This window comes from Haematobia irritans, chromosome 1 (assembly GCF_050003625.1).
Source record: "Haematobia irritans isolate KBUSLIRL chromosome 1, ASM5000362v1, whole genome shotgun sequence".
Taxonomy (NCBI): Eukaryota; Metazoa; Arthropoda; class Insecta; order Diptera; family Muscidae; genus Haematobia; species Haematobia irritans.
In genome coordinates this window covers 262,487,924-262,501,673 of record NC_134397.1, presented here as the reverse complement: position 1 = coordinate 262,501,673, position 13,750 = coordinate 262,487,924, and the positions used below count along the sequence as shown (strand labels likewise).

Sequence of the window (13,750 nt, the reverse complement as noted above, 5' to 3'; positions counted from 1 at the left end):
TTTAGTCGATGAGGATGAAATTTGGTAGTTGGTTTTTCGGTTCAGTATAATAAGGAAAGGAAAGTCTAAAGTCGGGCGGGGCCGACAATATTATACCCTGCTCCACTTTGTAAATCCACATTTTCGATACTATATCAAATCCGTCAAATGTGTCGGGTGCTATATATAAAGGTTTTTGTCCCAAACACATACATTTAAATCTGACTCCATATGAACAAAATGTATAATATATAGACTTCAAATTAAAATAAGTCGGCTAATGCCCTGGGATGGTACACTATGTTAGTAAAAAAAATATGGGAAACATTTTAATCTCAACCAATTTTGAGGCATCTTAGCAAAAGTGTATTTATGATTTATCGGTCGATAGATATGTATTAGAAATAAAGGAAAATTTGAGTCACTTTTACAAGTTTTCGACTTAGCAGTGGCGATTTTTTAGGGAAAATCTGGGTATTTTTTGTCCAAATCGGAAAAACATATATATGGGAGCCATATAGAAATCTGAACCGATTTCAACCAAATTTGACATGCATACTTAGTATATTAATTCTACTCCCTGTGCAAAATTTCACATAAATCGGACTACAACTTTGACCTCTGTGGTCATATGACGGAAAATCGGGCGAAAGATATATATGGGAGCTATATTTAAATCTGAACCGATTTCAATAAAATTTAGCACACATGACTACACTGTACTCCTAGTGCAAAATTTCAACCAAATTGGTCTAAAACACTGGCTTCTGAGGCCATATCGGGCGAAAGATATATATGAGAGCTATCTCTTAATCTGAACCAATTTCAATCAAATTTGGCTCACCCGACTATAGTACTTATTGTTCTCCTGGTGCAAAATATCAAGCAAATCAGGGTGAAACTCTGGCTTCTGGGTCCATATAAGTGCATATCGGGCGAAAGATATATATGGGAGCTATATCTAAATCGGAACCGATTCCAATCAAATTTCGCACACTTGATCATACGACTAAGTGTTATGCTTGTGCAAAATTTCAAGCAAATCAGGGTGAAACTCTGGCTTCTGGGTCCATACAAGTGCATATCGGGCGAAAGATATATATGGGAGCTATATCTAAATCTGAACCGATTTCTTCCAAAATCAATAGGGTTCTATTCTGACCCAAAACAGGAAGTTGTAACAAATTTGGAGGCAATTGGACTTAAACTGCGACCTAGATTTTGATCACAGACAGACGGACGGACGGACGAACAAACGGACATGGCTAGATCGACTCAGGGCCCCACCCTGAGCATTATTGCCAAAGACACCATGTGTCTATCTCGTCTCCTTCTGGGTATTGCAAACATATGCACTAACTTATAATATCCTGATCCACAGTGTGGGGCAGGGTATAAAAATGTGTAATCATTTCGCCTAACTGTTGCCCCTTCATCACTGATTTAAACAATATATGTATCCCATAAAAAACAAACAAATGATGAAGATATTGTCACTAGAGTATTTAGAAGTAAATTTGCATTCATAAATACATCGTCTTATTGCAAATCGCAAGCTAGTATGACAATAATAGGACCACCCTCGTACCAGCTGGAAACAATGTAATCTCGAAAAAACCCGAGACCAACTCACTCCAGTTATTTCACTGCTAGAAATTTGAGAATGTCCGCCTCTCATTTGTGATAAGCTCCGCGGCACATGGGATGCGGACAAAAAAACCTTGTTGACTACATATAAGGCAATGTGGGAAACTATGCAGTGCCAGTATGACACCTCAAACAAGTGGTCCGCAGTGGAATAACATACGGACCTGTCAGAACGTTGCCTGCGACAGAATGTCTCAGCAGTACACCCCTGGATCAACTTTATGCGGAGACCGATGATCTTGGTTGTTTCAGTGAGCCCACACAAATATGTGTGGTCAAAGCATTAACTCCTGGATTGCTATCGAAGTTGCCATCCATCTCACCATCTTGTACATAGGCAACCACCATCCAGGAATTTAAGGGTTCATCTTCACGAGATCCAGCTTTACAAAAGAGAGCCTCTAGATCAGGCAGCATACCAGACAGGTCTGAATGAGATGAACTATGAGGATACTGTAGCTGTGAGTGGTGAAGATATACTAAAGCTGAAGCACGTTCTCGGAGCTAAGGGTGATGGTTTCCCCTAGCACTGAGGGAAAGAGACCTCGCGCGGTAGGCCACAGTAGTTTTCCCGCGGTTAGCCAAGTGCAACCGCCTCAATTCCTATCAGTGATTGATAGCAGCGTAGCCAAAAGACACTTGTCACCTTTCGTTTGCCCTTTTAAACCTACCCAACTCACCACCATATCACTCTGGACACATCCCATATTGATCTGGATACTAACAGGTTGGCTGATAAGTCCCCGGTTTGACACATAGATGGCGTCTCTAGTATTAAATGCATATTATTTTTATATAGTACCAACCTTCAAATGATTCGTGTCAAAATTTGACGTCTGTAAGTCAATTAGTTTGTGAGATAGAGCGTCTTTTGTGAAGCAACTTTTGTTATTGTGAAAAAATGGAAAAAAGGAATTTCGTGTTTTGATAAAATACTGTTTTCTGAAGGGAAAAAATACGGTGGAAGCCAAAAACTTGGCTTGATAATGAGTTTTCAGACTCCGCTCCAGGGAAATCAACAATAATTGATTGGTATGCAAAATTCAAGCGTGGTGAAATAAGCACGGAGGACGGTGAACGCAGTGAACGCCCGAAAGAGGTGGTTACCGACGAAGACATCAAAAAATCCACAAATGATTTTGAATGACCGTAAAATGAAGTTGATCGAGATAGCAGAGACCTTAAAGATTTCAAAGGAACGTGTTGGTCATATCATTCATCAATATTTGGATATGCGGAAGCTCTGTGCAAAATGGGTGCAGGGTGAGCTCACATTTGACCAAAACAACAACGTGTTGATGTTTCTGAGCGGTGTTTGCAGCTGGTAACTCGTAATACACCCGAGTTTTTCCGTCGATATGTGACAATGGATGAAACATGGCTCCATCACTACATTCCTGAGTCCAATCGACAGTCGGCTGAGTGGACAGCGACCGGTGAACCGTCTCCGAAGCGTGGAAAGACTCAAAAGTCCGCTGTCAAAGTATTGGCCTCTGTTTTTTGGGATGCGCATGGAATAATTTTTATCGATTATCATGAGAAGGGAAAAACCATCAACAGTGACTATTAAATGGCGTAATTGGAGCTTTTGAAGGTCGAAATCGCTGCAAAACGGCCCCATATGAAGAAGAAAAAAGTGTTGTTCCACCAAGACAACGCATCGTGCCACAAGTCATTGAGAACGATGGCAAAAATTCATGAATTGGGCTTCGAATTGCTTCCCCACCCACCGTATTCTCTAGATCGGGCCACCAGCGACTTTTTCTTGTTCTCAGACCTCAAAAGGATGCTCGCAGAGAAAAAATTTGGCTGTAATGAAGAGGTGATCGCCGAAACTGAGGCCTATTTTGAGGCAAAACCGAAGGAGTACTATCAAAATGGTATCAAAAAATTGTAAGGTCGTTATAATCGTTGTATCGCTCTTGAAGGGAACTATGTTGAATAATAAAAATGAATTTTGACAAAAAAAATGTGTTTCTCTTTGTTAGACCGGGGACTTATCAGCCAACCTGTTACCTAAAATACCAAAGCATAAAACAAAATGTATGAAACCACATACATAACTGTCATTGTAGTCGGGTGTACGGCCCGGGGCGGACACAGGATTTTTCAACTCTGTCCAAGGACTGGAAACCACCATTTGGAGTAGGTTTATTTCCTAAAAAAACTCGATAATACAAACAACTCCAAAGGGCTATAACAACACCGACCACTTTGCAGTCAGGTCTAGGGCCAGGAGCGAACACAGTCCATGGACCGCAAACCCCCCATTTCGAGTATGTTTATTTTCTGAAAAACTCGAAAATACAAATAACTCCAAAGGGCTACAACAGCAACCAAAACAAACATTTCATTTATTAATCCAAAATAAATTAATTATTTTATTCTCAGTGTCATAAACAATATCCCTCCTGTGAACATTAAATTATGTTTTGTTGTATCCGTAGGACTTTGTCACAACCCTCGTACCAGCAGGAAACAATGCAATCCCGCCACAACCCGAGACCAACTCACTCTCCGGCTATGTAACAAAGAATAATAATAACAACAACAACGAAACCAACATGTTGTTGGCTTTGTTTGATTACAATGGCGAATGGTACCAAACCAAAAATGGGGATGAGATTGGGAAAGAAAACAAATACACTAAAACGAAATCGATATTTTAAAGGATTTTTGAAGAATGATGGAGGTAAGAAGTAAAGTTGGTGAACCCATAAAAGAAAGGCAGGCAACCCGAATGAAAGAAAGTACCTTTGTTTCACAAAGAAGAAAACTGGGGAGCGAGCACTCAAAAGCAGCAATATCAGTTAAGATGTCCCCCTCTTTTGTACTTAGGTCGCCTCCGTTCAGGAGTGTATGTATAATAAATCACATTGGGGTATTGAATGTATGCCTTTCAGTATTTTCAAATGAGTTCATTTTAAAGGAGAAGAAAAAGGAAAATGTAAAAACATTTTTTAGACCCTAATGAAGACACACTTTTTCCACATAAATCAATAGCCGCCCAAGCTGGAATCGTTATGTATAATAGTATGTACAACTTACGCCTTCTATGGGTTACCATTTTCGTCATTGGGGTGCTTAGACTTTATATCGCTACTACCCCAAAAACATATCTTGGAGATCTTTTAGTTTCTTAGTTCCACACTTACCACATATAAAATATTTAACGCAATTAATGCGTTTTTCGAACATGTAAATCCACCGCACATTTTGATTTTGTTTATTCTTCAATTATCTCTATCTCTTTAATTTTTGTTGTTGTTATTTCGTCACTTGATTTATTTTTAGATGTTATTACAATTTGTGTTTTTCTTCCCGAGGCTTTATCAATGAAACTGCGCCACCATTAAACCAGCTTGACTTTCGTTTTCTTTGGTATTATGTATATTTTTGTTGTTGTTTTCTATAAATCTTTGTTTTTTGTTTGTTTGTTTTTTTTTTAAGGCTGTTTTATAAAAGAATTCCGTCCACGTACCAAGCAACCGTTCTTGTTTTCTTACTACTATTTTTCTTTCTTATTGGAAAATATCAAGGTAAAGTTGGCTGCAAGTGAACATCTGGTATTTTGACAGCTGTCAGCTGGTGAGTATGGTCATCAGTGCTGACAACATGTTTGTAGTGCTAGGTTACTACTTTTTTTTTACAACTCTTAATTAACCGTTAATAATATGGAAAACTCAAATTTTTGTTAATTTTTTTTTCAGATATTTGTGTTGGCATACTGCCAAGGATAAACACACTGGCTGATAGACGCTGGTACATCAAGAGAATTGCAACTTGTAACTCAACATTTTTCCTTCATAAAGGTGGGTACTAACACTGTCAATATTTTTTGAATTTGACGGCGCTTCTGAGAATCCCCACCACGTCGAAAACAGTCGTATACGATATCCAAAACTCTTCGCAAAAACGCCGTAACTATTAAGAAGTTGTACCATGCCATGTTACAACAAAAAATTATCGCATGAGTGCAATTATTACGTGCCTTTTTTAATAAATTTAGAACGACACCAATAAGAGCCCCTTCAAACAATCAGAAAATATGCATTTTAAGATAAGGCCGGTATGCACCTCTAGCGAAAAATTTCATTCCCATAAGAAATGCATTGCTATTTATGCTAACGAAATTTTCGGTAGCGTTCAATTTCGTAAGCTGGTACGCACCTCCAATGAAAATAACAAGGTTGTCAAAAGCATATTTTGGCAGCAAACATTTAATTTATTACAATCATTGTGTGCGTAAAAGTTTTAAAAGGTCTGTAAATAATAAACAATTTATTTGAGGAATATTTGGAACATATATTAACAATTTTTAAGAGCGATTAGCTGGTTTAAAATTTGTGTACACAGCCCTGTTTTTTTGTTGTAGACTTAAATAAATTTTTGCTACCAAAAATTTCGCTAGAGGTGCATACCGGCCTATAGTTGTAAAGGAATCATTGTGGTCAAGTAAAACACGATTGTTTAGATGTTTATTAATTAAACATTTATAAATTCTTATAAATATAAAATTTATACCACTATCACAACACATTTAATATAATTTTTTCATTAATAATAGAATGATGTTGATTTCCTAGTGGCAAGTTACATCCTGTCAGCATTTCAAAGTTCCATTTCATCCTCATCGCTACCACAGACTCGTAAGTGACGCTGCAACAATCGCCAACTGTGATGGGGGAAGGTTAGGTTAGGTTATGTGGCAGCCCGATGTATCAGGCTCACTTAGACTATTCAGTCCATTGTGATACCACAGTGGTGAACTTCTCTCTTATCACTGAGTGCTGCCCGATTCCATGTTAAGCTCAATGACAAGGGACCTCCTTTTTATAGCCGAGTCCGAACGGCGTTCCACATTCCAGTGAAACCACTTAGAGAAGCTTTGAAACCCTCAGAAATGTCACCAGCATTACTGAGGTGGGATAATCCACCGCTGAAAAACTTTTTGGTGTTCGGTCGTAGCAGGAATCGAACCCACGACCTTGTGTATGCAAGGCGGGCATGCTAACCATTGCACCACGGTGATGGGGGAAGCGTATGAAAAAGTATGAAATGTACATGAAAGTATATTAAATATAAAATTTATACCACTATCACAACACATTTAACATAATTTTTTCATTAAAGGTGGGTATTAAGTTCGAGTTTAGCCGCTAAAATCGTAATTTTTTCACGATTACTTTTCTTTAATAATCCATTTTCATTTTTTTTTCATTTTTCAAATTCTTCTTTATTAATTTGATTTTTAAATACAATTCATTTAATGAGATTTTATCACAGTAGATATTACAACAAATGAGACACTGGCTGGCAATATAAGCTATGTTATTTAAGATACATATTATTAAAGTTCCATTTCATCCTCATAGCTACCACAGACTCGTTAGTGACACTGCAACAATCGCCAACTGTGATGGGGGAAGCGTATGAAAAAGTATGAAATGTACATGAAAGTATTTTACCTTCACTATTGTTACAAGAGCCATTTTATATTTTGTGAAACGCAAAGCGCAACTAGCTTCTTATAATTTATTTAAATAAAATCCATAATGAAGTGCTCAACACATAGTTATTTCGCTTAAAATGGTAAAAAGTATATTGGTGACAAATTTTTGACTTTACAGACACGCTGCCTCCATCGAGAATAAAAACACTGGCTGATAGACGCCAGTGTCCTATGACAAGCTCGTGTTAAATTCATCGCTTCTGCGCCAATTTTGCACCACTTCCGGATCCAAAAATAACATTTTCACTACTTTTTTGGCGACGTTTTTTGCTGGGTTCATCCTCATCTCTAACACAGACCAGGGATGGAAAATGCAGTAGTATAGTACTATTTTCAATACTTTTTCACCCTGGTCAGTAACGTAGTAACCCCGCGAATGATTTAGTACCTTTTGTGTAGACATTTTTGAGCCGATATCAGATTTATGGCACAATAGTTTTGGCAAAATATTTTAATATTTTGAGAAAGTCTTTAACAAAGTCTAATAGTCTCTTGCAAATTTTGCAAAACAGACAGGTCCATGCGGGAAGAAAATCTCGATTTTGTAAACGTCATAGAACAATATTTCTTGAATTTGAAGAATGTTGTAGTAGAAAAAAGCATGTGATTGTATATTACGCTTCCACACGAACACTTTCTAGATAAGAAGTTATCGATCGCGTACTAAAATAATGCAAACCATTACAGTCTGTGAACACTTGCAGAAAATCTTATCAAAAATTTTTTATAGAAATAAAATTTTGACAAAATTTTCTATGAAAATAAAATTTTGACAAAATTTTCTATAGAAATAAAATTTTGACAAAATTTCTTATAGAAATAAAATTTTGACAAAATTTCTTATAGAAATAAAATTTTGTCAAAATTTTCTATAGAAATAAAATGTTGACAAATTTTTTTATAAAAATAACATTTTAAGAAAATTTTCTATAGAAATAAAATTTTGACAAAATTTTCTATAGAAATAAAATTTTGACAAAATTTTCTATAGAAATAAAATTTTGACAAAATTTTCTATAGAAATAAAAAAATAAAATTTCGACAAAATTTTCTATAGAAATAAAATTTCGACAAAATTTTCTATAGAAATAAAATTTTGACAAAATTTTCTATAGAAATAGAAATAAAATTTCGACAAAATTTTCTATAGAAATAAAATTTTGACAAATTTTGAGATAAAAATTTTATTTCTATAGAAAATAGAAATAAAATTTTTATAAAATTTTCTATAGAAATAAAATTTTGAAAAAATTTTCTATAGAAATAAAATTTTGACATAATTTCTTATAGAAATAAAATTTTGGCAAAATTTCCTATAGAAATAAAATGTTGACAAAATTTTCTATAGAAATAAAATTTTGACAAAATTTTCTATAGAAATACAATTTTGACAAAATTTTCTATTGAAATAAAATTTTGACAAAATTTCTTATAGAAATAAAATTTTGACAAAATTTCTTATAGAAATAAAATTTTGACAAAATTTCTTATAGAAATAAAATTTTGTCAAAATGTTATTTCTATAAGAAATTTTGTCGAAATTTTATTTCTATAGAAAATTTTGTCAAAATTTTATTTCTATAGACAATTTTGTCAAAATTTTATTTTCATAGAAAATTTTGTCAAAATTTTATTTCTATAAAAAACTAACTGTAGCGACCGTGATTACAATGCTACGGTAGTCTTTGTAGGCGGATATAAAACTAAAACTAAAAAACATATTTAAAATTGGGGTCAACTCAACAAAATTTTATTTTCTTTAAAATTCAGTCTAAGGGAGCTCTTGTCAATAATATTCCAATGGAATTTTTGTTGATTTTGGTAAAAAGTACTTTTTCGTTCAAAAAAAAAAAATACATTTTTTTTGTGCTTTCTTAAAAATTGTATTTTCCATCCCTGGAACAGACTCGTATGTGACAATACAACAATCGTCAACTGTGATGGGGGAAACGTATCAAGAAGTACGAAATGTACTTGAAAGTATTTTGGCACAACTATTGTTACAAGAGCCATTTTATATTTTGGGAAACACCTAGCGCAACTAACTAATTATAAATTATTTAAATAAAAACAAAAATTAAGTGCTGAAAACATCGTTATTACATAGAAAAAATTTTCCCATTATAGGTGGGTACTATGTATCACAATGGACTGAATAGTCTAAGTGAGCCTGAATCTTAATCGGGCTGCCACTTTAACCTTTAACTTTTATGTTCGGTTTTCCAGTTGAAAACCACTTTATTTCAGCGATTACTTTTCCTTAAATAATCAAAATTGAAAATGAAAACAAACCTATTCTTGTAAAATCTTACCGAAATCTAGAGGAACAAGAAACTGTCCATCAATTTTGTTAATTTGTTTGCTTTATATTGAACTGTTTTAATAAAGTAACCGCGAACATTTCAACGCGAAAAGCTAACATAGAACTTACTTTAAAATCTTAATTGAGCTTTAAAAAATATGCAATTAAAAATTTAATTAATTCAACAATTTTTTTAATTGAAACAAAAATCAATCACATAAATTAATAGTAACAATTAATTTTTTAATTGGCCTTCAATTATTTTTTTTTAATTGATACTATCATTTCTGTGATTAAAGACATATCAATTAAAATAATAAAATAAGATCAATTAATTTTGTGATTGAATACAAAAAAATATATATGTATTTGTTGTGTGTACGCTTTAATTTTGAAAAGTATATTGATGAGAAATTGTCGACTTTCCAAATGGAATAAAGTGAGAGGTTTTCATATATTTTTCCAGACACGCTGCCCCCATCAAGATTATACACTTATATACGCTGGAGCATCAGCCGAATAAAGCAGAATTGCAACTTATAAATCAACATAACTCTTTTTTTTAAGGCATTCAATGTGTTCAATGTGGTTTTATTTATTGTAGTAACTTGGCGTCAGTGTTGCCAATTTGGTGCTTTTAGCACCAAATTTAGTGCTTTTTGATTTCCAAAAAGCACCAAATTGCCTTTTTGGTGCCATTTCAAAAAAAGCACCAACTTGGTGCTTTCTGGTATTTTCATTTAGTGCTTTTGGTGCTTTTTTTATTTTGAACAGTATTAAGTTTAATTGATACAAAAATTTTGATTAGACTTTCAAGAGCCGAAGAAAGTCAAATTTATTGCCAAATATAGAATTTGATTGTTATGAAGTTTGTATTGATTATTTTTTAATTAATATTGTTATTTAGGGTATTCTGTAGGAAAGTCGAACGATGAGTGCCGAATTTTTGAATTTGGTAAAGATGTCATTAAAAACGTTGTATTAAATTCACAAAAGCACGCAGAATTGGAATAAGCAATAGACTTCTTCCATATATTAATATTTTGAAAGTTGAAAAACATGACTGATCAAAATGAATTGGACGAAAGCATTAAAACTAGGGCTGTCACTCGGGATAAATCCCGTCCCGAAATCCCGGGATTTTCGGGACGGGATTTATCCCGAATCCCGGAATTTTTTATTTTGAATCCCGGGATTTTTCGGGATCCCGAAAAAATAATACCAATGTGATAAAATTGTGGTTTTTTAAGATTGTTTATTAATAAATTGGAGTCTTCACTCAGTGTAAACGGCCCTTAGATTTCATAACCGACAAATTGAGTTAATAAACATCTTGAGTAAGAATTTATTATACATGAGGTATACTAAAGAGCACAATTTCATCAAAAATCGAAATAAACGAGAAGGACCTTTGAATAATGAGTTCATGTGAAATGGAATTCGTGCCACATAAAATAAAAAGCAATGATAAAAGGTCCGTCGAAAATATGACAAGATCGCGATTATCTGACAAAAATTTGGATGCTGCGATATTTTTACTTAAATCGAAGTACAAAAGGATTATCACAAGTATACGAAAATACGCCTAATCTAACCTAATCCTTAAAATGTTTGCTGAGTAAGATTGCGATAAGAAATGGCTTTTTTCATTTATTTTTTTTTTTTCGCTAAGTATGATAGCAATTTAAAATTGCTTTTAAATTTACTCTTATGTTCTTTTGTTGTTAATAAAATTGAATTAATTAAATAAATTGGTTTAATGTACAACAATTTTTTGGCGCTGTAAATTGTTATTAATTAAAATATTTAAAGAATCCCGAAAATTTCGGGATCCCGAAAAAAATCTCGAAAAATCCCGGGATCCCGGGATTCAATATTTTGAAATCCCGAATCCCGGGATTTTTAAAAATCGATCCCGAACGACAGCCCTAATTAAAACTGATCAAAGTGTATACTTAAATAGCGGTTCATAATGGTGAGTGCTAAGTTCGAGTTTTGCCGCAAAAGTGAAAACTATACCAGTAAAAACGGTATAAAATTATGCATATTTGCTGCAAATTTTATTATAATGGGGAATAGCCAAAAGCAAATTTTCACAAAGTTTGTATTCCTTAAAATGAATTATTAAAGAAATGTAATCGCAACTTCTTAAAATTCTATTCATAATACATCGGAAGTTTTTTTTTTTTTTTTTTTTTTTTTTTTTTTTTTTTTTAGTAGAGCATTTAATTTTCGATTTTGTGGTGGAAGGTGGTATGTTAGAATTTATAAGATATTTTTGGTGCTTTTTGGCCCTGGGGAGTTGGCAACACTGCTTGGCGTGGTACAACTTCTCAATAGTAGCGGCACTTTTGCGACGAGTTTTGGATATCGTATACTCAGAAGTAGAGGTGTGCACGTGAGTAATAGTTTACTCACGCTCACGCACACTCACGACAGAAAAATCATACTCACGCGCACTCACGCACGATATGTTTTGGTAGGACTCACGCTCACGCACACTCACGAAAAGAAAATTTGTATTCACGCACACTCACGCACGAAAACGTCGTGACTCACAAAAAATACCGTGACTCACGAAAAATACCGTGAATCACGAAAAATATCGTGACCCACGAATAATTTTATAATTAATTTACCTTACCGTAGTGTCTGAAAACATGAGCATTATTAAAATCGAGAGTGTTATCAAACTCTTAACATCTCAGGTGTCACTAGAATTGTAATTGAATTTAACTCTTAAGCGTTTTATGTTGGTGAGCAGGAATATTGTCATGAGTGTAATTCGTTACTCACGCACACTCACGAAGATATTATTTTCGTGACTCACGCTCACGCACGACATTTTGTTTTGTTAATCACGCTCACGCACACTCACGCTGTTGTCATGAGCGTGACTCACGACTCACGCACGAATCACGAAAATTTTCGTGAGTCACGACCATTTCGTGTCACGTGCACACCTCTACTCAGAAGCACCGTCAAATTCACAAAATGTTGGCAGGGGATGGCGGGTAGCCCATCGAAAAATATCGTCTAACAACAATCCAAATTATTGTATTCATGTGCACATATAATTTATTTGTTTAAATAAAAATCCGAAGATATTTATTAATATAATATTTTTATTTCTTTAAATAATCGATTTTGTAAATAAAAAAAAAAGAAAAAAAATGTAGATCACGATCGCAACATGCCCGGCTAGCTCAGTCGGTAGAGCATGAGACTCTTAATCTCAGGGTCGTGGGTTCGAGCCCCACGTTGGGCGCACTTGCTTTTTTTATTATTACAATGTTGATGCTTTAAATAAAAGAATTAAAAATTATGATTAGGAGTTATTTTCATGTAGCTGTATTCTCTCCCAATAATATTAACTGACAAATGAATATAGGGTAATAACGAACATATCCAACGTATCACTAACGGAGCTTCATGAAAATAAGGGTAAATGAGAAATAAAATCTGATGTCGCATCATAATGTGCCGATATATTCACTAAATCAAAATTAGTAGTTGATAAAAACTAATGCGCCCAACGTGGGGCTCGAACCCACGACCCTGAGATTAAGAGTCTCATGCTCTACCGACTGAGCTAGCCGGGCAGTTGCGCATATGTTGGCCAATTAGTAACACATGAAACCGACGGCTTCTTCACAGTACGAATGTTTATAAACATTGTTGCTGTATCATGTTGCTAAAAGCTTATATGACAAAAAAGCTTATTGTATTCAACAATTCCAAAAACCATATGTTGCCACAAAGGTAGCAAAGGAAATTTATAGAGTGCTCTCTTCTGAGAATAAACGTAGATGGCGTTGATTTCATTACACAGAAAAAAATATCACCAAAATATTTCCAATTAAAAAGTTAATTGAAGTTGAAAAAAATTTCAATTAATAAATTAATTGATACAATTAACTTTTTAATCAAGATAGAAATATTAAGTCAATTAAGTCGATGATTGGAAATTTAAAAATTTGTAATTAAAACATTAATTGATACAATTAACTTTTTAATCAAATTCGGACGACTACGTCAGTTAAAGAAAGTGATGAATATTTTTTAATTTTTAATTAAAAATGTATTTCAAACAATCAATTGTTAATCCAAATAAAAACCAATTCAGAAAATAATTGAAAATAGTTGCATTTCTTAATTAAAAAATTAATTGAGTTTGGCTATCAACATCAATTAAATTTTTAATTGAATCAATTAAAAAATTAATTGAAATTTGCTAATGAAATCAATTAATATTTTAATCAAGAATTTTTTCTATGACCAATTAAAACTGTGATTGATACTATCATTTT

The 13,750-nt window shown here is 33.8% G+C and overlaps 1 protein-coding gene and 2 non-coding genes across 3 annotated transcripts in view; 1 reads left to right on the top strand and 2 right to left on the bottom strand.

Annotated features, from left to right (window-relative positions):
* The window catches only part of Tsp97E (Tetraspanin 97E), a 48,870-nt gene extending 43,720 nt beyond the window's left edge, over positions 1-5,150 (bottom strand). The window contains exon 1 of the mRNA XM_075291775.1: positions 4,782-5,150. Coding sequence (XP_075147890.1) covers positions 4,782-4,841 — 60 coding nt within the window. The 5' untranslated portion in view covers positions 4,842-5,150. The remainder of the gene's footprint in view (positions 1-4,781) is intronic.
* Positions 5,151-12,635: 7,485 nt separating this feature from the next.
* TRNAK-CUU (transfer RNA lysine (anticodon CUU)) lies at positions 12,636-12,708 on the top strand. Its single transcript has one exon. It is a non-coding gene; the product is annotated as a tRNA-Lys (tRNA).
* Positions 12,709-12,969: 261 nt separating this feature from the next.
* Positions 12,970-13,042, bottom strand: TRNAK-CUU (transfer RNA lysine (anticodon CUU)). The gene has a single exon. It is a non-coding gene; the product is annotated as a tRNA-Lys (tRNA).
* Between the last annotated feature and the right edge of the window lie 708 nt (positions 13,043-13,750).